Source organism: Erithacus rubecula (genome assembly GCF_903797595.1).
Source record: "Erithacus rubecula genome assembly, chromosome: 14".
In the NCBI taxonomy this organism is placed as follows: Eukaryota; Metazoa; Chordata; class Aves; order Passeriformes; family Muscicapidae; genus Erithacus; species Erithacus rubecula.
The window spans coordinates 8,273,873-8,294,119 of NC_136666.1; the positions used below are offsets into that span (position 1 = coordinate 8,273,873).

General features: G+C 49.4%; 1 protein-coding gene across 3 annotated transcripts; it reads right to left on the reverse strand.

Moving 5' to 3' along the window:
- Positions 1 to 734: 734 nt before the first annotated feature.
- Positions 735 to 17,871, reverse strand: KLHL25 (kelch like family member 25). Of its 3 annotated transcripts, XM_079318218.1 has the most exons (4): positions 17,727 to 17,842; positions 8,338 to 8,377; positions 5,914 to 7,744; positions 735 to 1,122 (listed from the first exon to the last, which is right to left on the reverse strand). In XM_079318218.1, the coding sequence occupies exons 2-3, from the start codon at positions 8,360 to 8,362 to the stop codon at positions 5,958 to 5,960; spliced, it is 1,812 nt and encodes a 603-aa protein (XP_079174344.1). In that variant the 5' UTR covers positions 8,363 to 8,377; positions 17,727 to 17,842; the 3' UTR covers positions 735 to 1,122; positions 5,914 to 5,957. The 3 variants fall into 3 exon arrangements, with proteins under 3 accessions (XP_079174344.1, XP_079174346.1, XP_079174345.1); XM_079318220.1 differs by lacking the exon at positions 8,338 to 8,377 and having other exon boundaries at positions 17,727 to 17,871; XM_079318219.1 differs by lacking the exons at positions 8,338 to 8,377; positions 17,727 to 17,842 and adding an exon at positions 12,464 to 17,430.
- Positions 17,872 to 20,247: the final 2,376 nt, after the last annotated feature.

A 20,247-nucleotide genomic window follows, 5' to 3' on the forward strand; every position in this document is an offset into this window, starting at 1 on the left:
CCGCAGCAAAGGGAGGAATGGCTCGGGCTGACAGCTCTTGGATGCATAATCCCAAACACAGTTGGCAGCCAGGGTGTGTGGATAACCTGGGGCAGCCTCAGCCCAACTGCTGGCAGGCAGCATGCAGTCAGAAATGCTCACATCTCTCCCAGGGGAAGCCAGGATGTGGGTGCAGCAGGAAGGAGGGGGATCCCTCCCCAGCCCACCCTGCAGTGCTACCCTAATGCTCTTGCTCTGCCTCTGAGGCCTTGCTGGAGCCAAGGTGCCCCTTCCCAAGGCACGAGTGTTCCCCACTGCACCCACTTCTGCTCCTTGGCTAATGAGAGCCTCACCCACGCGCAGGGAAGCTCAGCAGACCGGCTCTGAGCATGCAGTGGGCTTTATCTGGGGAATATCTCGGCAGCACTGCTGCTGCCTTGGCACACTAACAGAGCCCCGTGCTCTTCCCAGCAGCTGTGTGTGGGGAGCTACCCGGCCTCTGACCAAATCACAGCAGCGAGGGAAGGGCAGGGGGGTGGAATTTAAAAGGCCCAAAATACAAACTACAAGGCATCTGCCTTGTTTTGTCATTGGTACTTGGTGCTGCTGGCAGCCATCCCAAGCTCCTATGTTTTAATATTTCAATAGCAATTGTCTCCATGAAATGATCAGAGGATGGGGAGAGCCAGGTGCTCTCATCTTGTTCCCTTTAACAAAGTCACCCAAGCAGCGAACACTGCCAATTACAAGTCCACTGCCTTAGAAAAAAATGTATTAATATCTCTTAACCCCCCCAACTGAGTAACAGAAAAGGGTTACCCAGTCATGTTTGCAGAGGGATGCAGCCTCCATCTCCCCAGCCCTGTTGGTCCAGAGGAGCCCACAAGCCATCCCTGTGCCCAGCTTGGCAAGGCAGTGCTCTCAGATCCTTGCCAGCCCTGCACGGTGGCCAGTGGTGGGGCTGGGTAGCCCTTAGTGAGCCCCTGGCATGATGCTGGCCGTGGGGCCCCAACTGTGCCTCCCACTCCTGGTGTCAGGAAGGGATGTAGAAGTTGCCTTGGAGTCCTGTGGGAGGACAGGAGGCTCTTGGTCACTGTGTCGGCTCCAGCCGCAAGAGAGGGGACATGGAGGTGACTCTGACATCTGGGGAAGGAAAAAGAAAGCTCATTAACTGGTGTGATGCTCAGTTCAGCCCACACAGGGCACTCACTGGGGTAACCCCCATCCCAACTCCTTAAGATGGGAAGCAGCTGGTTTCTTTAGGAGTTGGGTGTCCTTTGCTTGTGCAGAATAGGAGAGGGGGTCTTCAGCTAGGGAAGGCTCAGAACCAGATAGCAAACTTTGGTGGACAAGACAAGACAATGAAAAACTGAGGGAAAAGTTTCACTCTTTTTTTTTTAGGGCAAGGAGGAGGGCCCAAAAACTGGAACAGACAAAACAAAAAGACCCTTTTTCTCTTTTTCCACAGGTTTCTCCAAAAACATCCGTATCACTGACATTTCCAAGGGGTTGATTAATACAGTCTGGGGCCAAGCTCAGACTGCACATGTTTCCATCTGCCCAGGGTTAGGAAAAGCCTGATTTTCATCGACTTTCCTCCCCAGGCCAGCCACTCCCTTCCAACACTGCCTGATAAACTAGCTTCAGAGACAACCAGCCACTTGGAAAAAGCAGCAGCACAGAAAAACTGCAATCCCTGTTTATCCGGCCTTGCTATTATACACATGCAAATGGGTTTCCCTAGGAGCCACTGGGAGAAACCAGCTGTGACTCTGCTCCAGGAATTCCAGCAGGTTGCAAGCAACCACCCACCCCAGCAGCATGCAGGTGAGCAGCAGCCTCTAGGAGCCAGGAGATTACCCTGAGGTTTTTTTGGGGCTGCTCTTTGCAGGTACACAGGTCTTGGCATGGGAAGGTGCCTTTCTGTGAGCAAGGTTCCGTGGATGGAGCTGGGAATGATGCACGGTGAAAGCTCTGCTCCATGTGGAAGACAGCCACACCAGGCAGCTGCTTAAGTGTCTTTGCAAAAGGCTTGTTATCTAAGCTGTAATATAATAACCAGGAAAAGGCATGGAACTGACCCAATTCCCAGTGTGAGTGTGGTATTGGAATACAGTTCAGGGCCTGGCACGCAGCCGGAATCTTTGCAGGAGCTCTGGGGCCAAAGTTCAGATTTCAGGTGCCAGAACAGCCTCAAAACCCTTCAGCCTCAGTCACTCAGTGCCCACCCAAAGGCAGGCACCAGCTGCTGGTGCCATGTGCAGCCCTCACAGGAGCTAAGTGCACCAAAAGGCTCTGGTGCAAGCCACAAAATCAACTCAGAGTTTCTGGATGTGTCCCAGGAATCAGTGCCCAGCCACCAGCCTCTGCTCCCTACAGCAAAAACTGTGAGGAGGGTCCTCTAGGAGCTAAAAAGAGTCTGATTAGGAACCTCTGGGCAGGGGAAGCCCTGACTCCTTGATGCTACAGGGTTTGGATTGTCCTGTTTGTTTGGAGATGGGAATTCCAACATCTCCACCCTAGAGCATTTGAGGCTCAGGAGGCAGCACAGAGGGATGCAGTGACTTCCCTTTCCAATTCACCTTCCCTGTCTGGACCATGCAATCTGAAGTGACCATCCCACCCCCTTCTGTGACTATCCCATGAAAATGAGAGTGGACAGAGTCTGGAGAAGCCACTTTAATGTGGAGACAGGCAGCTTGGAGAACCTGTTCCTGGTGCTGCTTGAAGTCACCTCTGGGGAGGGGTTGAGTTGTCCCCATTAACTGTCTCTGCACAGAACTGTGAACAACCACCCACCACCCTCCCCAGGTCTGGCTGCACTTCTCTGTATCAACACAGAGTCTTTGTTAGCCCAGTGCTCATTTGTCATGTTTTGGCTCCCTATGGCTCCACCACCACGGTGGGAGGGGATGAGGCTTTCCCGTTTCATATTGCTAATCACACTTGATCCCTGGAATTAACTGTGGGTAATAAGCAGTAAATTAATGTCACACGGCCTTCCTGGCAGCAGTGCTGGGACCTCTGCTGAAAGGTGTCCCTGCTCTGCCTGGGAAGGGCAAAGGCCATGCCCTCGAGGAAGCATTTCCAGCTGATCAGTTTTATGTTTTGTATGAAAAGCAGGCTGGGTGGTTTATGATCAACGTTTATCAAGGACAGACTGTTTGGGTTTCAGGGACCAGTTTATAGGCAGGAGGTTGTTTTTTCCATAAGTACAAAGTACCTTCTCCTGCCATGTGATTGCCCAGGCCTTTCCCCAGCAGCCCACCATGCTCTGCTCTGAGGGGTGGTCACTCCTGAGTCTTTCAGGTGAGGGGAGGCAGTTCCATAGGAACCTGGGCAGGTGCTGGCCAGCCTGCCTTCTGGACATCCCTACTTGAAGAAGGATCCCTTAAGGACCAAATCAGGTGTTTGAGCAGAGACCTTTCATGATGGGAGCTGCACACCAGAAAATCCCTCGGCCAGACCTGCAATAGGACAATGGGCAACACAGTCATAGGATCCTATAGCCAGTTACCTCAGTTCCCAAGCCCAGGTTTTGCACAGCCAGGACAGCCAAGGCAGGCACATGGGATGTGGCTGCTGCAGCATGGGCAGCTTGTGCACATCAGGAACATTCACTCACCCATCTTGGTGCTTTATGTATGGAGCTGCCACAGTGCCTGAGGCTGTAACAATAACTTACTAAAAAAAAAAGAAACCCACTCTAGAAAAATCACGTGGATAGACATTCTTTCTGGCAAGAGCTTGCGTGTATTTTAAATAGTTCTTTTAACCGAAGACTGGAGGCAGAGCCAAAAAAGCACATAAAACCCTCACACAGTGACTTTTCACCAGTTTTATTTGCAGCTCCTAGTTTTCTGTGCTTGTGTCAGGTTCCTGATTACAGGGGGGAAAGAAGTATTAATACAACCCCCACAAAGCTACTTATTAGGTCTGAAGAATTCAAATACAAGAGAGGAAAAAAAGTAGGAGAGGAAAATAGTATCACTGTGACTTTGAAGACTTTTTTTATTCAGTGGCTGAGAAATTGACTCCCATTTCAAACTACTCCCTATTCCTACTCCCAGCCATGTGGCTGGTGTTGAGTTTTAATATTCAGACGCATCTGCTACCAGAGAAAATTAATTGTCAACTCTAGGATGGCTCTTAAAGGGAGGCCCCACTGACCTGAGCTGAAAATGATGGAGTCCTCACAGTCTTTGCTGCAATATTTAATAGCCAAGTGACAGTTAATTAGATTACTGAGCCACTGTGACAGATGCTAGGCAACGCCTGAGGAGGAGAATTTGGAAAGGCCATTATCTTCCAGTGTTTGGAACACTTTAAGGTCTCATTTTAACCCTTTCCACTCTTGCCCTGCTCTTGTGGTGGCCCAACCCACGTTAAAACCAGGTGTTTCACAACAGGTAATTTTTTTTCCCACCTGAGAAAAGCAGGTGGTCACATTGGGCTAATGCCTGGCTGAGGTGCCAGGAACTCCTCCTTGGTTCCCATCTGGCATCAAAAACGAGGATCACTGGGAGGTGCCGGCAATTTCACCCGCTGGGCGATTCCCAGGCACACCAACCACAGCAAGTGGAAAGCAGGGAAGTGAGAGGGTGTTAGAGGGTTTGGGCAGCATTCTTTCTTCCCTGTATTAAGTGAAGTGGATTTTGATGAGTCTGTGGAAGAATTTCCCTCCCCACAGTCCCCACTTTCCAAATAAAACTGTAAGTCGAGCTTGTCAATCCCACACTCATACATGAGGGTTTCCCAGCTCCTTCAGCTGGCTGGGATGTAGGCTGCAACCACCAAAGCAGGGCTGTGTGAGCTGCTGGCACTGAGAAACCTGCACACTGAGCTAGTAGAGCTGCTACTGACTTCCTGGGAGGATGATGCTATCCAAGTGTTGCCTGTATCACTATCTGCTTTCACAATGAAAATTGAGGGGAGTTTTTGGGATCTGCCAGCCCAGCTGCATCTCAGCACAGGTTGGTGAGGACATGCAAAGCCCTGTGGAGCCACACTGACAACCAGAATAGCAACAAAACACCCCAATGGAGAGGAGAGAGGAGGAACCAGAAACCCTGTCCCAGGGGCACTGCAGTAGCATCTTCCCTGAGCAAGAGAAAACCGGAGCGCCAGAATGAGACACGACATCGTGGGTTTCCACCAACTTTCTTATGCTCACACAACCCAAAACACCGATAAACACATTCCTCTTCTGGTTACAAAACCCCTTGCCTCCCACTCAGGTCTGACACAGAAGTCTCAGAAGTTCTGATTTAACAAGCAACAGTTTGGATGATAAATAAACACCAAGACCATCAAATGCACCATGGCTTCTGTGCTTTTGCTTCTGCTACCCACTGAAATGTAAATACAGAGCATAAAAAGAGAACCAGGATTTGCTGGCATTCCAAGGGTCACTTGCCTACATATTCACCAGTTCTAAACACATCACCCAGAAAATCAGCAAAAATATTAAACTACTGAGACATTCCAAAGCACTTGTTGCCCTGGTATCTCCCAGGAGTGACATTCAAGTGTTTTTAGGAACCTTAACTCCCACAAATGCATGGAAACAGGATGTATTCCATGGTGAGAGCAGGTGTGGACACATCTGCCTACCCATCCACCCACAGAATGGTGATGCTGGCACATCCAGATACCTTGCACGAGTGGGAGAGGAGCCTCAACCATTGATGTAGATGTATCTCTTAAGATATTGGGAGGATCATCTGGAAATATGAGAACTCTTGGAAATATCTAGACTTACACTAGGACACTACAGAGATGGTTTTTCTTTCCTGGCTCTGCATCCCCCTTTTAAATGCTCCCTTCCCATAAAATAACCTCATGAGCAACTTGGAACCTGTGGCTTCAGCATGGTGTGTGGAGATATAACTGAGGCAAGACAATAATCTTAATTTAAGAGGAGGAGAACCTTACCTTAACTGACCTCCTGGAAAGAAGCCCCCAAGCCCTGCCCCTCATCATGAGGGCAAGTGCTTCCAGGTGCTGACAAAAGCTGTGGGGATGAGCGAGTAAGGCACGGTGGTGATACAGTTCCACGTGTCTGACATGGGGTCATAGCAGTCCAGGGTTTTGCACCGCTGAGTGCCAAAGTAACCTCCTACCACGTAGAGTTTATTCCCCGAGGCCAGGGCGTGGCAGGACATGCGCTTGGCCGTCATGTCCCCGATGCGCGTCCACTGGTCCGTCTCGCAGTCGAAGCGGTAGGCGGAGGCTGCCGTGAACTCCGTGTCTCCTCCCATGATGAAGATCTGGCTGCCCAGGACGGCGGCCGCCGTGTAGCGCCAGGGCTGCGGGCACTCGGCTTTGATGGTCCATCGGTTCTCAGCTGGATCATAGCACTGCACTTTGGACACCATGTCTCGGTGGATGCTGGTCCCGCCGAAGACAAAGAGCTTGAGCCTGGCGCTCACCACCGCAGCGTTGCTCACTCCATCTCTCAACGGAGCCACCATCATCCACTTGTTGGATATGGGGTCGTACTTCTCTACTTGCTTCAAGGAAACAGAAGGAGATGCAGGGAAGACTCCAGCTACTGCAGTGTGTCCACCGACCACATACAGGCAGTTTTCCAATTCGGCTGAGCCGTGCCCAAACCGAGCAATTAACATCGGGGCAGCTTTGGACCATTCCTCATGCACGGTGTCATAAACCCAAACATCTTTGGAGACTCCGTTCTCTGAGCCCCTGCCTCCAGTGATGTACACTTTGCAGCCGATGGCGCAGGCACTAAACTCCTTCCGTGGACTCGGCAGGTCTGCTTTGGGAATAATTTCCTTTGCTTTGTGATCCACTTGGTAGATCTTATCACACATGAAGGTCTGCCCTCCCAGGATCAGCAAGGTGTGCCCAGCTTTCCGAGGCCTAGCGCAGGGACTGGTGACCACCCCATCATTTTGGAGGATCTTCTTCTTGCACTGAATAGCTTCATCCAGGACAAGCTTGTTCCTTTCATCCACCATGATCAAGTCCTCGCAAGCCAAGGCTTCCTTGAGGCATTCAGAGGGAAGCAAAGCCAGACGAACATTCCTCAGAAGTTCTGGGAGATAAGCCTTCCGCTCATCCAGATCGTATTTCACCCACTGCATGACAGCCTTAAAGACCTTCTCTTCATCCTCGATTTCCAGCTCATCACTGGAGATGAGGTCCAGCAAAGTGTCCTTGGAAAGGTTGTTGAAGTCTTCACTCTTGTGAACAGTCTCAAAGTTGACCAGGCACATCCTCCAGGAGAGCTCATAGAGCCGCCGGCACTGATGAGCATCCGAGAGCAGCATCATGCCCAGGCAGTTGGAAGGGTAGAGGTTCTTCTCCAGGAACTCAGCCGCTGCATCTCGGACATCATGGAACTGCAGCATGTCCCCAGCCTCCAGGAGGGACTCCGCGTTCTCCTCGTTGATAATGATCCGTGAGGAGTAAGCGAAGTCCAGCAGCAGCTCCAGCACCTCGGGGTGGAGGCTGTCATGGAAGTTCACCGCGTCATCCAGGCTCTCCCGGAGGCCGTTGCTGAACATGGCCTCGAAGTACCTGCTGGAGGCAGCCAGCACTGCCCGGTGGCACGGGAACGACCTGTTCCCTGCCCACAGGGTGACATCGGTGAACATGCAGTGCTTCCGCAGCGTGTTCAGGTGCGACAGCACGCAGTCGGGGTGCGAGGCCTTGTGAAAAAGCAAGATGTTCATGGAGCCCGTGCTGGTGCGGGATTTACGGTTCTCGTGGACGCTGACAGACATGGCGGCTGAGCTCTTGCCTGCAGGGAAACAAACAGGGAAACCATTATTCCCTCATCATTATTGATACAAGGCATGGAGAACACATGCATGTGCTATGCAGCCCTGGTACACCTCACAGCACCGCTGACATCCCTGTGGCTCCTGCTCCATGGCTGCTCCTGCACCCTGGCTTGCACAGCCCTCTCCTCCTGCACCCTCACATCCTCCCAAAATTTAACTCAGGATGAGGAGGGTGGGAAGGCAGAGTGGGGTGAAGGGGGAAATTCTGCTTTGGTTTCAAAAAGGAGCAGCAAAGTGAGGCAATCAAACCCCAAGCTTGGTGGTGGATTGTTTCAACAGCCCCCAGAGGGTATTGGCAAACCACAGAAGAGTTATTTTTCCTTAGAAAACAGCACTGAGAGAGCAGACTATCCAGGATAAAGGGCATTGGTCTGTTCTTGGCTCAGCAGATAACAAGTTTGGCTTCTGATTTTCATGTAGATTATTCCAGGTTTAGGAAAGGCAACTGCTACAGGTTTTATTTATAAAATATTTAATTACCAGTAGAAGCCAAAAATTTGAACCAATTTTACCAAACCCATTTGTTGCACTTTTTGATGATAAAACTCACCAGACACCTCATGTGATTTAAACATCTTTCAGGACAGATTCTATTCAGAATAAGACGAAAGACATAAATTATGTTTTTTTATCAGACAGGCAGAATCAAACACAAGGCTTTTATAAGGCTACTATTTCACTTAAGTGCTACCTGAGCCCAATCCTTGCCTGTAGAAGAAAAGCCCTTTGGACTGATCAAATTAATACTACCTAGATGATAAAATCCAAGTCATCTACTCCAAAATATTTTAGCCAGCTGTATTTTGGTCCCCATGTAACTAAAGCAGAGATACACATGCACAGCCCTACCATACAGGAGAAGTTAATACAGAAGTTGTCTGGAGGTTTGAAAAATGAACTTGTAAAAATCAAAATGGGGTCAACCTTCACTCCAGTCACTGAGCTGTTTAGACAAGACAGTTGGGGAAGGATTTTTAGATGGATTCTTTTTGTTGATGTTGGTTGGATGGGTTTTTCTTTAACTTTCTCTTCACAGGCTGGGATTTCTCAGGGGTCTTTCCAGCCAGCAAACACAAGGTCTACAGATGAGCTCTGCCCTCCCCAGCCAGCACTGGGGTCTTGGAGGAAACCACAAAATGCTGAGAGAGCAGACACAACACTCCTGCTGCCAGCAGGTCACAGCCTTGACCTGGCAGTGACCTGGAGCTGCTCAACCCTCCCACACTCCATGGGTGGATGACCTCAGGAGGAGGCAGATGGCCAGATAAGCTGCCTGACTCAGGCTCTCCTCATGAGCTTCCTGCCCCTGCTTCTCCAGTGCCTCCAAAAGAGTCTGAATTAGAAAAACAGCTATGGGCATGTTGCTCCCTCCCTACCCGCTGCCAGGAGTTATTGAGGTTGGTCTTCTCAGGGCCTCACTCATTCCTCAGGGCTGTGTCACAGTCCAAGGAAAGGTCTCTGTGCTTCTCCATGCAGAAACAACAGCTTGCCCAAGCAGCCACAGGTCCTACTCAGCCTCCGAGTCAGGGGCAGGAATGCTGATGCTATTGGGTGGGACATGTCCATGGCCCAAGCTCCTGCAGTCGAGAGGCTGACAAGCTCATTTCACTTGTGACTGGAGGCTGTGCAGAACCAAGGCTCCAAAAAAGGAAGGAAAATGCCATTACAGAACAGCACTTTGAAGTGCATCTGAAGGAAATGTTTCCAACATCGACACCCAGTGCAGGAACAACACTAATTTAAGGAGTTATATGGATTCCCATGTCAACACCGAAGTGAGGAATACAAATGAAACATTTATGAGTCTGCTAAAAGCTATTGATTTAGGTTCCTATTCCTACAACCTCAGAAACCACCCTGCCACTGCTGCTGCTTTCTTTGCTCACGGCTCAGGTTAACTATTCAGTGTTAATCTTTGATTTGCTTATGCACAAAAAAAGAAGCAATTTATATAGGACAGCTATGGAAACAAACACAGAGACTGCAGGAAAGCAGCAATGATTTTTCTGACACTAAGATTGAAAGCAACTACTCAGAGTGGAAGAAGCAGGTCATTTAGAAATTGAAATGTCTATATAAAAGCTGCAGCAAAGCCATTTTTTACATATACATACATAAAAGGGCACATACATATATTTCAAATCTCAAGCTTCCAGCATTAAGTGTCTATGCCAGGGATCTTGGAGGCAAATAATATTTCTATCCTATATGTATTGAAAAATATCCAGGGAATAAATTGGCAGGTTGCAGTCCAGTTCCCAGCATTGCTCTTTCTATCATGTTGTCACTACAGGCACCAATTGATCCCCAGTGCAGCTGGAATTCTGAAAGCTAAAGAGGCCACAGTCACAGCCCCTTTACTTGGCCTCTCCTGGAGCAGGGCTGTGACACTGGATGTCACTGGTCACAGACAAGCAGGGCTAGACAGACCATTAAACTGAAACTAAAGCTGCCCCTGAGCTCTGGGCTGCAGCCATCTCACCAAAAAGCCTTGCTTGTGGTTTTCAGCAACACCTAAACAGCTTTCGTGAGAGGTTCTTGGATGCTATCATAGCTGGGCACATGCAGAAAAGTGGCAGATACTAATCCTTCCCCTCACAAAGTCCCCTCACTTCATGTCTCAGTCTGCCAGAGACCTTGGCATCATCTCACCCATATCAGACAAACAGCTGCTACTTCATCTGGCAGGTTTCTTCCAAAATTTAGCAGCTCACAAACCTCAGGAGTCTGTAGGTAAAGAGTCTTCTACAATTTCATGATGTGCACAGAAGTGCTTCAATTTAAGCCAAGTTTAACTGCTGCCATGAGCAGGCTGGACCTGTGACGTGCACTTCTGTGAAGCAGACACATGCAGAGCACAATCTGGCCCCTACCACACCCCTTGCTCCCTTACCCAACTACTGAGCTTAAGAGAAAAAGCAGAACCACTCTGAATGAGGAGTATTTTACATAAAGCAACCTGTCAGTGGCCCCTGCCAAGCTCCCACCTGCTCTGAGAGCCTGGGGGTTATCAGAGCTCCCAGCTGCATCTTCCATCATGCAGGAAGCTGTTGCTGGAACAGCCATGTCAGTGGGAACAGCAGAAGGCATGATCTTAACAAACTGGGGCTTGAATTTCTCCACACTGCATCCATTTCTTTTCCTTCAAAAGGCAGTTATTGAAAAAATAAGTATCCACTGCATAACCTTTTAAAGGGATCTTACTGCACGCAGAGGCAGATAATAATCCTTCTTCCATATGGATGAGGGCAGAGGGGCATCAGCTTTTTGACAGCTATCCAATGCTGTCTGCTGGCTGTAGTGCTCCCCTGGCTGTCTGCAGCCTTTGTACAGCCAGGATGGGAAAGACAGGTTTTTTCCAGCAGAGCAAGATAAGGTTGCTTTGAAAATCCTTCCACTCATCCAGACAGGGCAGACAGCAATCCTGAAAGAAGGAAGGAGTTGGCTCAAGAAAAAAAGACCCCTCAAATCTCAGCTCATGAAGAAAACACCCCAGCAGTCTCTCTGGACAGGACAAAGCTTGCAAAGAGAAGAAGGGGAAAAACACAAGCACGGAGCTGGCCAAACTCCCCACACAAAGAACCACAGCTCTCCAGTCCCTGCCTTTTGCTCCCTACAAACCACACCCCAGCTGAAGACTTTCCCTCCCAGGCTGATGGGTCACCCTTTCAGGGTCCTGCTGGAGAGTCCTTCAGAACCTCAGGAGACACTCTACCACCTCCTGAAAAATCCAAGTGCCTCTTAGACAGGTACTTTGAAGCTCTATCAGGCCCTGTCCCCAATCACAAAAGAACTGCATATGAGAGGACATCTCAGAAAGGCTATTGATATATTAACTATATTTAGCCAGGCTTGGGGTTTCCCCTCCATCTCAAACCAACAGGCTTTCCACAAATCTCTGATTTCATTCACTACCTGCAGGGAATCACCAGCTGAGATCCTGCTTGAGGACAAGATTTGAGAGTGATTAATATGCTCCCCAGTGGGACTTCAGGGGATCAAGAATAATTTCTGCTTAGAAGGGAAAAAATACAGGGTTTATACATCTTCTCCCAAGATCATAAAGGCTGGCTAAACACCAGCAAAGACCCCAAGTTCCATGATCCAAAGCTGGCACTTTCTGTGACAGAAGCAGCAAGCAGAACACGTTTCTTTCTGTCCCACTCAACCAGGAACTATTTAAAGCTGTAAATAGGTAAATAAATAAGCAGTAGGGTTCCTTGCTGCTTAGCTCAGAAGACCTGGATGAAGCTGCTCATACTACAGCAGAGTTTCATTCCCAAGAAGCCATATGGGCCCCCTATGCATGGGCTGCACTACAACATACACACTCCTTCCAAACCAGAGCAGACCCATCTGGAATGGCCAGTGACAGCAGGCATAAGATTCATCTTTATTTTCTCTCCATCTCACAATATCAATCCTGTGGGGTGAAACACTGTCTTGAATTCAGTAAAAGTTTAATGTCTCCCTGAAAGTGGGATCAATTCTCTACTAATTAGTAATGTGCCTGCTCTCTCATACCAAATACCTGTATCTCTCCAATGCTCTCACAGACTCCACCGCCTGGTGCTTAGGCCAGCAGCATTATCCCAGGTTAAAATGACTGCTGTAGAACCAATTTCTCCCTTTTTTATTGTAGAGACTAGCAAAGTAGAAATATAAAAGTCACCTACTGTGTTGTCTTCACAGGGAAGAGCTCCTTGCAAAACTGCTTAGGAGAACAGAGCAGTGAGGCAACACGCTGTCAAATGCAGAGCCACATACAGCTGTGTTTCAGATGCAATTTCCCAGCACTGGGGACCATCAAAAGGTTTGAGAAAGGGGATCTGTTACATGCAGGCATTCACGTACTCAGAGGCAGCTTGAGCTTCAAAAGCAGAAAAAAACCAACAGAAAACAGGAAAGGATGGTGGGGGAGAGAGACATAAAAAACAAGAAAGGGGAAGGAAAAAAATGTGAAGATGTTTTCAGATGACTTTCCTGTCCTTGCATAACACAGCGGACTGTCAGGTACACAGCTTGGAGCTGCTTGAAATGCTCAATACTAATAATGCTCTTCTGTCAAGAGTGCTTGAGATGAAAGGAATTAAAATTGCACCTGGCATTTAGTGCAGCACCACACTTGTTGAGTGTGGAGCCTGGGCTGCTGCCAGGTGGGCAGCACGGGACCTTCACTACATCATCTCCCAGGCATGCCCTCTGCTCTGTCCACACTGTGTGCCTGCATGCAGACTTTGCTCTCTAATAGGTTGGGTTCATCTCCAGCCATTCTGGTGAATTTAGTGGTTTGCCTGTGTCAGCCAAATTTGTTCCTGTTCTCTTCAGGATGACTAACACAGCAAAGATGCAACTGTATTCTGCAGGTTGGAATTCAGACAACGTAACTGCTGTGAATCAGAAGGTATCACTCTGGATTTACCCTTCCTGAAAAAGTCTTGATGTTTCACCAGATTTGAAATAGGCAAAGCTGATTTGAAAAGGCAGGGTTGAAAAGCAGGTTTGAAAAGGCAGCCAACTCCATCCCCCAAGAGCAAAATTTCTGATCCTGCCCCAGCCTTTGAGAATGGGAGGTATCTTTATCATTTCTTCTCATTTTCTCACTTCCTAGTCTAGCCTGTACATCCTAGACAGAAAACAGAGAGACCATGTGAAAGGCTCCTTCTGTTGGCTCAGACAGAAACTGGGAGGTTTTCCAAGCCCAATTCTGTAGGCTCCAGGAATCAGATTGTCTGGAGAAGATCCGGGTACATATCTGAACATTTTGAAACTTCGTCTGAGTTTCATATCCCACTCATATTATCATATCCTATTCTCAGTAGTACCCACCATTCCTCCTTTAAACCCATGCTCCATTCTGAGCCTAAAGCCACCACAGGAATCTACTGAATGCTACTTACTTGACAGAAAATCAGAACATTATTGCCAAGCTGAACCAATTAGTGAGATTCTTGTTTTGTCTCGCAAAAGCACTGGTAAAAAGGGCTGTAGTGCCTCAAATCTATGACACGCACTCATCTGACTCAAAGGCAACCATGCTCCAACTACAATAAAAATACCTGTAGGAAATCCTCTTTGCATGCCACCCATGCAGTTCTATTCACAAATCAGGTATTGGACTTGCTGCTCTGCAGCTGAGATACTCCAAAAAGCTTCTCGAGCTACCTGTGACACAATCAAATAAAGTTCATGTTCACCACTAAGCACACTGGCTTTGCTGTTCCTGGGAACACCACGCCCTCCTACAACCACTACCCAAATCGGGATAAATAATGCTTTTAGCCACAGTCCAGGCTCCAGACAATAGCTTTTCACTGCTACGCCTTAACCCCAGCGGTTCTTTTCAGAGCCCGTGATTCATTTCAGAGGCTGTGGTGGGGTTTTGTCCTTCCTGCTGCCCTCCAGCTCTGCTTGTGAATACATCCCATTCTGCCAGATCAATCACAGGCCCTTTGCAAAATGAATGGGGGGCTGCAGAGGAGGCAAGCGAGTTCACAATCCCCTCTTCCAAATTATACCCAAAAAGGCTCTAGAATGGGAACAGTCTACTTGATTGCAGTACCTACCCCAGCCCCATCTGGGCAGGATAAAGTCCTTTTCAAGCAAGCCAAACTTGCTAATGTGCTCCAAAGGCAAAAGGCCTTTGGTACTTCAAACACAGAGGAACCACATGCCACTTCCCAGGGAGAGTTTAGGAGATGAGATGTGGTATACGTCGAATTAATGCCAGAATAACCACAGCAGCTGCTGACTCCAGAGATCTTACTCAGATCCTCCCACTCTCCCAGCTCTGGGGCTGGCAGAGCGACTGCTCTGGTGGCCAGGCTGACCAAAAGCCCTGTCACAGATGTTCACACCAAACAGGTCTGTCTGCCTGCCTGCTGTCAGGGCAGGATTTCAATTTTGGGCCTGGCCAGTTAAGATGGGGTTTTGTTTTGCCTTCCCCGCTCCCCTGCCAGGCAGGAGATCATGGTACAACTGCCAGGTTTGGTTTGCTCATTTGCAATTCTGGCTGGATTTCAGAGCCACAGAGATGGGAGGCGCTCACGCCTCCTGAATGGATTAGCCCCTCATGCTGTTGGGCATGGGGACATCAATTCCCAACCAGACTGTAAAGCACTAACAGATATTGAAGGATATGGGGCTGCAAGACAGGGCATTGCTTATTGCCCTCTGGCTCTGTACAGAAGGAACAAAACAACCTCTGATTTTTTCCATTTTGGTACTTACACAGCATCAAACCATGCACTCAGCTTGCAAGTTCTGTGCCACTGTGGCATCCCTGCAGCAGCCCAGGCTGTCCCAGGCATCCTGCACACTCTGCAAGCAAACCAGAGTGATTGCCATGTGGTCCAGTAATAAATTTCCCTCGCCACAATGTGACAGGCTATCATATAAAACTGGTAGTCTTTGCAAAGCCTAATGGTCAGCAAGCAGACAGTGGTTATGGGACATGCAACATTCCCAGGCTCAAGTGATGGGGAAAAGACAGAGCTGTCTGTTCTGGCTGGAGTGATACTAATAGTCACTGCGGGGATATAAAGCTGATAAGCAAAGACAGAGCGATGTGCTGGTGGTTAAAGGTCAGGCCAGGGGGCTTGAGGGTGGCTTGTTACAGCTAAATGCTTCCTAGGCAGCATCTCTGCAGCCAGTGTTTTCAGCAATGCCAGCTACACTCACTGCTATTCAGCTACAGTCTGTGAAAATGGGGAGTAAATCTAGCTCTCAGTTCAAGTGCTGACACGGCTCCAAACCTGCCCCTTCCACAGTCCCTGAGCACAGTGAGCAGCCGTGGCTGCCAGGGACACCCCGGGCCAGCTCTGCCTGTCCTGCTCCACCTACTCACACCCAAGCCAAGGCACTGCTCAACACTCTTTTGTAATGTTCTATTTCCATCCCCACCTTGCAACTCTGCCTGTCCTCTTCCACCTCCATAGATGGCCATCCTGCCCTTCCTGTTTCACTCATCCACCTCCTAAACACTGCCTCAAACCTCCTCTTGCTGCTAAGAAGGACTTGAACTCCTGCAGGCTTTGGGGATGGTTGGTCACCAGCATAGGGACAAAAATGCTATCATAATTCACATGTGCATATGTACACACAGATATGCACAGACTCCTTATCTCCAGACCAGACCATGTCCAGCACTCCCTCCAGAGCCAGAAGAGCCATCTTATGGATCAGACTCATGCTCATTTTCACACGTTTGGAATACGTGTTATGCAATATTTTCCCATCTGTCCCCAAGCTGTTCCCTTCATAAATTTCTTTTGCCTTGTTCCTTCAGTCAAACCGTTTTCAACTGGCTTTAACTCCTCTGCAAAAGCACATCTGAAACACCAGCCTCTCTGCTTGAGTTACTTGAGCCTGCCCCAAACACAGCACGAGAGGATACCACGCTCTGCACACATGCTGAGGCAGGAGGAACTTCAGATAACAATCCTCAAATACTTGAGAAAATGAACAAGAAAGGAGTGGGAAATTTAAGTTCTTCAGTGCTGAAGCTGCTTACAATGTCCTATGTCCACATTATGGTGTAATTCTGCAGCAATTTTCATTCTGTTTTTAATTCTGAGAATCTCCTGCCATCTCACACCTTCCTGTTTTAGAGCAGACTTCCACCTATGCCTCCTCCCCAAGTGCTTTACTTGGGCTTATCACAAAGATAAGCCAGAGCAGATGGCTGGGGTTAAAGACACAAAAGAGACAAAATATGTTTTCAGATAAGATTTGATTTGCAGGAGAAAACAGGACCAGGGAAACAGAGAGGCCCCAGAAAGGGTCTTATAGCACCAAGGAGTCAGACTCTGAGAGATGGACAGAGAGCAGAACACAGTGCAGAGCTCAGGAGAAGAGACAAGAAAGCAGAGGAGAGCTCAGAAGTCTGGAGTGAGACTGTCACCAGAGCAGCTGAGCCAACAGCAGCAGCTGGCCACCACCAGAACACATGGGCTGTGTTACACATCTCGGGCTGCTCCTAAGGTAACTTCAATAAAAACAAATGTCACAATTGCAGGAAGGAAGAAGGAAAAAACAAGGGAAGTTGTCAAAGTATAAAGGTTACGGAGCTGCTTGTTTTTTTGTTGTGGCTCTGGATCTGTCCTGGAGAGGAAGAGGTATGTCTGGAGGAAGGCTACAAAAGCTCACAGCAGCCTGGCTGAGGAAATCATTCCAGCAGATCACAAGAGAACACACGCAGAGACTGCCAGGAAAGGAAGACAGAGCAGTCATGACACTGGGACTCTCCACTGGAATAGTATGAAATATTCAGCTGTCTGCTTATGCAAGGCTGAGGGCAAATTTTCCAAGCACAGGTCTGACTGGTCTAAGCCCCCTAGCCCAACAATTAAAAGTGGAGAGATAAAGAAAATAAAGACAAAAAAACTTTAGAAAACCCAACTACCAAACAGGCTCTTAACTATTTTTAAATGTAAAGGGGCCCTTGAGGACAGGAGAAGGAGGAAGAACTACTTTTCTCCTCTGTCAGCTCAGCTCAGTCACTCACACAAACCTGCTCACTGCTCCAGACAGGCTTGTTCGAACTGATTTCATCAGAGGCCATGGAAGTTGTGTCCCTTGGAGCACAGTTTTGAGAGATATACATAGGGTCGAAAAAGGGGGGGGAAATCCCAAAAGGCAATGCCACCTGGCTTTCATATTCACGAGATTAATAGCTGGGGTTTAATTTTTTTAATTTTTTTTTCAATTTCTTTAGAAGTGAAAAGACCTTCCCCTCCATACACCTTTCCCTGCCGCTCCTGCCTACGGAACACGATGCTCCAAGCCGCCAGCGAGCCGCGGGCCGGTACCGTGGGCAGCACTTATGGTCCCTCCTGTCGGGCACATCCCCGCCCCCGCGGCTCCGAACCACGGCAAGCCGCTTGCTCGGAGGGGGTCCGGCAGCGGCGCGCGAACCAAAATCGGGGGGAAAACACTCACCGGCGCTTGGCCGAGCCGGAATGTCCGCGAGCAGCGAAGCGCCCAGCGCCGGGCGGCAGGGATGCAGAGACCGGGGATGCAGGGCTGGAGCGCGGAGCGGCCCCGCAGCGGCCCCGCGCACAATGTACCCGCCGGGCGGGCCCGGCCGCGCGTGGGACCGCGGCGGAGGGGCCGCCCGCCTCCGCCGCCGCCAATCAGCGAGCGCCGCTCCCGTGACGTATTCCTTCGCCACGCCCCATTCGGGGAAAGCGACCAATAGCAGGACAGGAGGGCGGTTTGTGGGCGGGGCGAGCCGAGCCGTCGGCCCCGGGGCTGAGGGCCGCCTTCCGCTGGGCCGGCCCTGCCGGGCTGCGGACGCTCGGCCGGGCCCGGGTGTCCCGCACTATGGGACACCGCTCCGCCTGTCACTCACCCGCCCACCGCACACCACGCCCGCGGCGGGACAGGAGAGTCAGCTAAACCCGGCTGAAATTCAGGCAGATCGGTGAAATCGCCGGCCTCAGCAGAATTTCGGTGCGTGGGGGATGTGAAGGTCACTGGGCTCACCCGCGGGGCCCCGGAGCGGAGCGGGACCGGGCCCCTGCGTGGGGACCACCCGCGGGCCGCTGCCGTCATCTGCAAGGAGCGGGGGGAACGCGGCGCTGCTGCCTTCAGCAACTGTGTGGGCTGAAGCTGGGAAAAAAACCCGCTGGTTTAGAAACAATAACATTTTTCAAAGCAATAACATTTTCGCATAATACCAGAGCAGCTGGAAACAGCAGTGCCTCTGATCCCACCCGTGTTTTCCAAACCCTGCTCTGGAGCGAGGCACAGCAGGTACCTGCGGACCTGCCCCATGGAATGATGTCACTGTCAGTTGCTGTGCCTTCCCTGGGGTTTGTGGAACGCTTCATCTACCAGAAAAAAAAAAAAAAAAAAAAAGCTGGAAGCTTTCTTTGGTTTCACAAATTTTAAATACACACAGGAGACAGGGAAGAGCTGCTCGCTATCTTCTCCCACGACCCCATTTCTCCAGGGCCCTACTCCCTACACACAGTCACAAATGTTCACTAATAAGAGTCAAGTGAAAAAAATAGCAGCTCTGTTAAGTATCTCCCCAGATAGTGGCTGGATGGGAATATCCAAAGTGTGCTGAAACTCCCATACACTCAGGGATACACTGTTTGACGGCTGCTCTTTCCAACCTAATAAAGGAAATCTCCCCGGTTTCCCCACCGAAGGTACTGCCACTGCTTGTCCCGGTGACGGGCAGTAGTGATTCCATTGAAGTGCTGCCTGCATGACCAATTTTACACGGTGTGGGCATGGAAGGAGGTTGGAAAGTTGCTGCTATGGAGATATATCGAAACAAAAGTTCCCATAAGTACAAAATACGGTCCTTTATTCACAGCTTGAGACAGAAGGTCAGCTACAGCTGGCACAGGCTGCGCATGGTAAATAGCAAAGTACACTGAAGATGTTGAACTGAATCGAATTCCTGGGGGTTTTATTGATCTGTGTTGTTCCAGGTCATTGCAGTTTAACTCTTAGGGTGCTGCTGCCTTCCCAGTCTCAAGCCAAGCTAGTCTTGAGGAGGCTGAAAATTGTCCGGGAGCCTGCTAATGACTTTAATGAGCTGCTTAAGAAGACAAGAGGGATTTGTGCAATAGGTGGGTGTGGTGGCATCCTGAATACATCTGTAGAACAACAAAAACAAAGACAAAATTGATTTCCCTGCTCCTGCTGTGTTCCACCCAGCTGTTCCCGAGTATGAAGGAGCGGGGAGAAAAGCAAGGTCACATTTCTCAATTCCAAACCATTTTCAGAGTGTTACTACAAAAGCCAAATGCTGTCCCAGCAAGCTGCGTGTGAACCCAGACTGTCGTCTGCAACGTGGCAGGCAGAATTCTGGCAGCTGCCGGTCCTGGGGACACACAAAGCTCAGGAGAACTCCCTGCAAAACTCCACCTGAAAAGACGCTTCAAAACCGTGCTATCACTAATCTCCACCCACCAGCTTCTGAGCTGTAACTCACTACTCTGTCTGGGGCAGAGCTAAACAGAGGGCAGTCCCAGGAAACTCTGCAGGAAACATCCTGTGCTGTAGCAGCGCACACATCTGGTGTTAAGATGCTCAGGCTGATGGGATTAGGATATTTGCTTTTGTTCCGAGGCAGCAGCAGAAGGCCAGATATGGCAGTGATGGGCACACCAGACACACAGACTGGCAACCTGCTCCTGGCTGTGAAGGAGATGCACAGCCAGACATCTGAGAAGGCAGGGGCAGCACAATAGGAATGCTTCACAGAAAAAGAAAAAAAAAGAACAAACCTGGCAGACATTTTTAAATGTTTTTTAAATCTCTTCGTAAAGAGGATTTAAGAATGAGGCTTATGTAGAGGAAAGAAGCTTAATTTATGATGAATGTTAATACCAGCTCCTTACATATGGTACTGGCCTTGAGCATCCCTGAGGGTTTTTGAGGGACTAGTGCTGTGGTTATGATTTCAGTGTATAGGGGAAACTCTCCTGCATTATTAAAC

What these genes read in the sequence shown, in the direction of transcription:
- KLHL25 (XM_079318218.1), bottom strand. Translation starts at nt 8,362, where the DNA reads ATGTTTAAATCACATGAGGTGTCTG. An exon ending in TAAATCACATGAGGTGTCTG is followed by an intron (nt 7,745 to 8,337) that starts GTGAGTTTTATC and finishes GTTTCCCTGCAG; the next exon opens with GCAAGAGCTCAGCCGCCATG.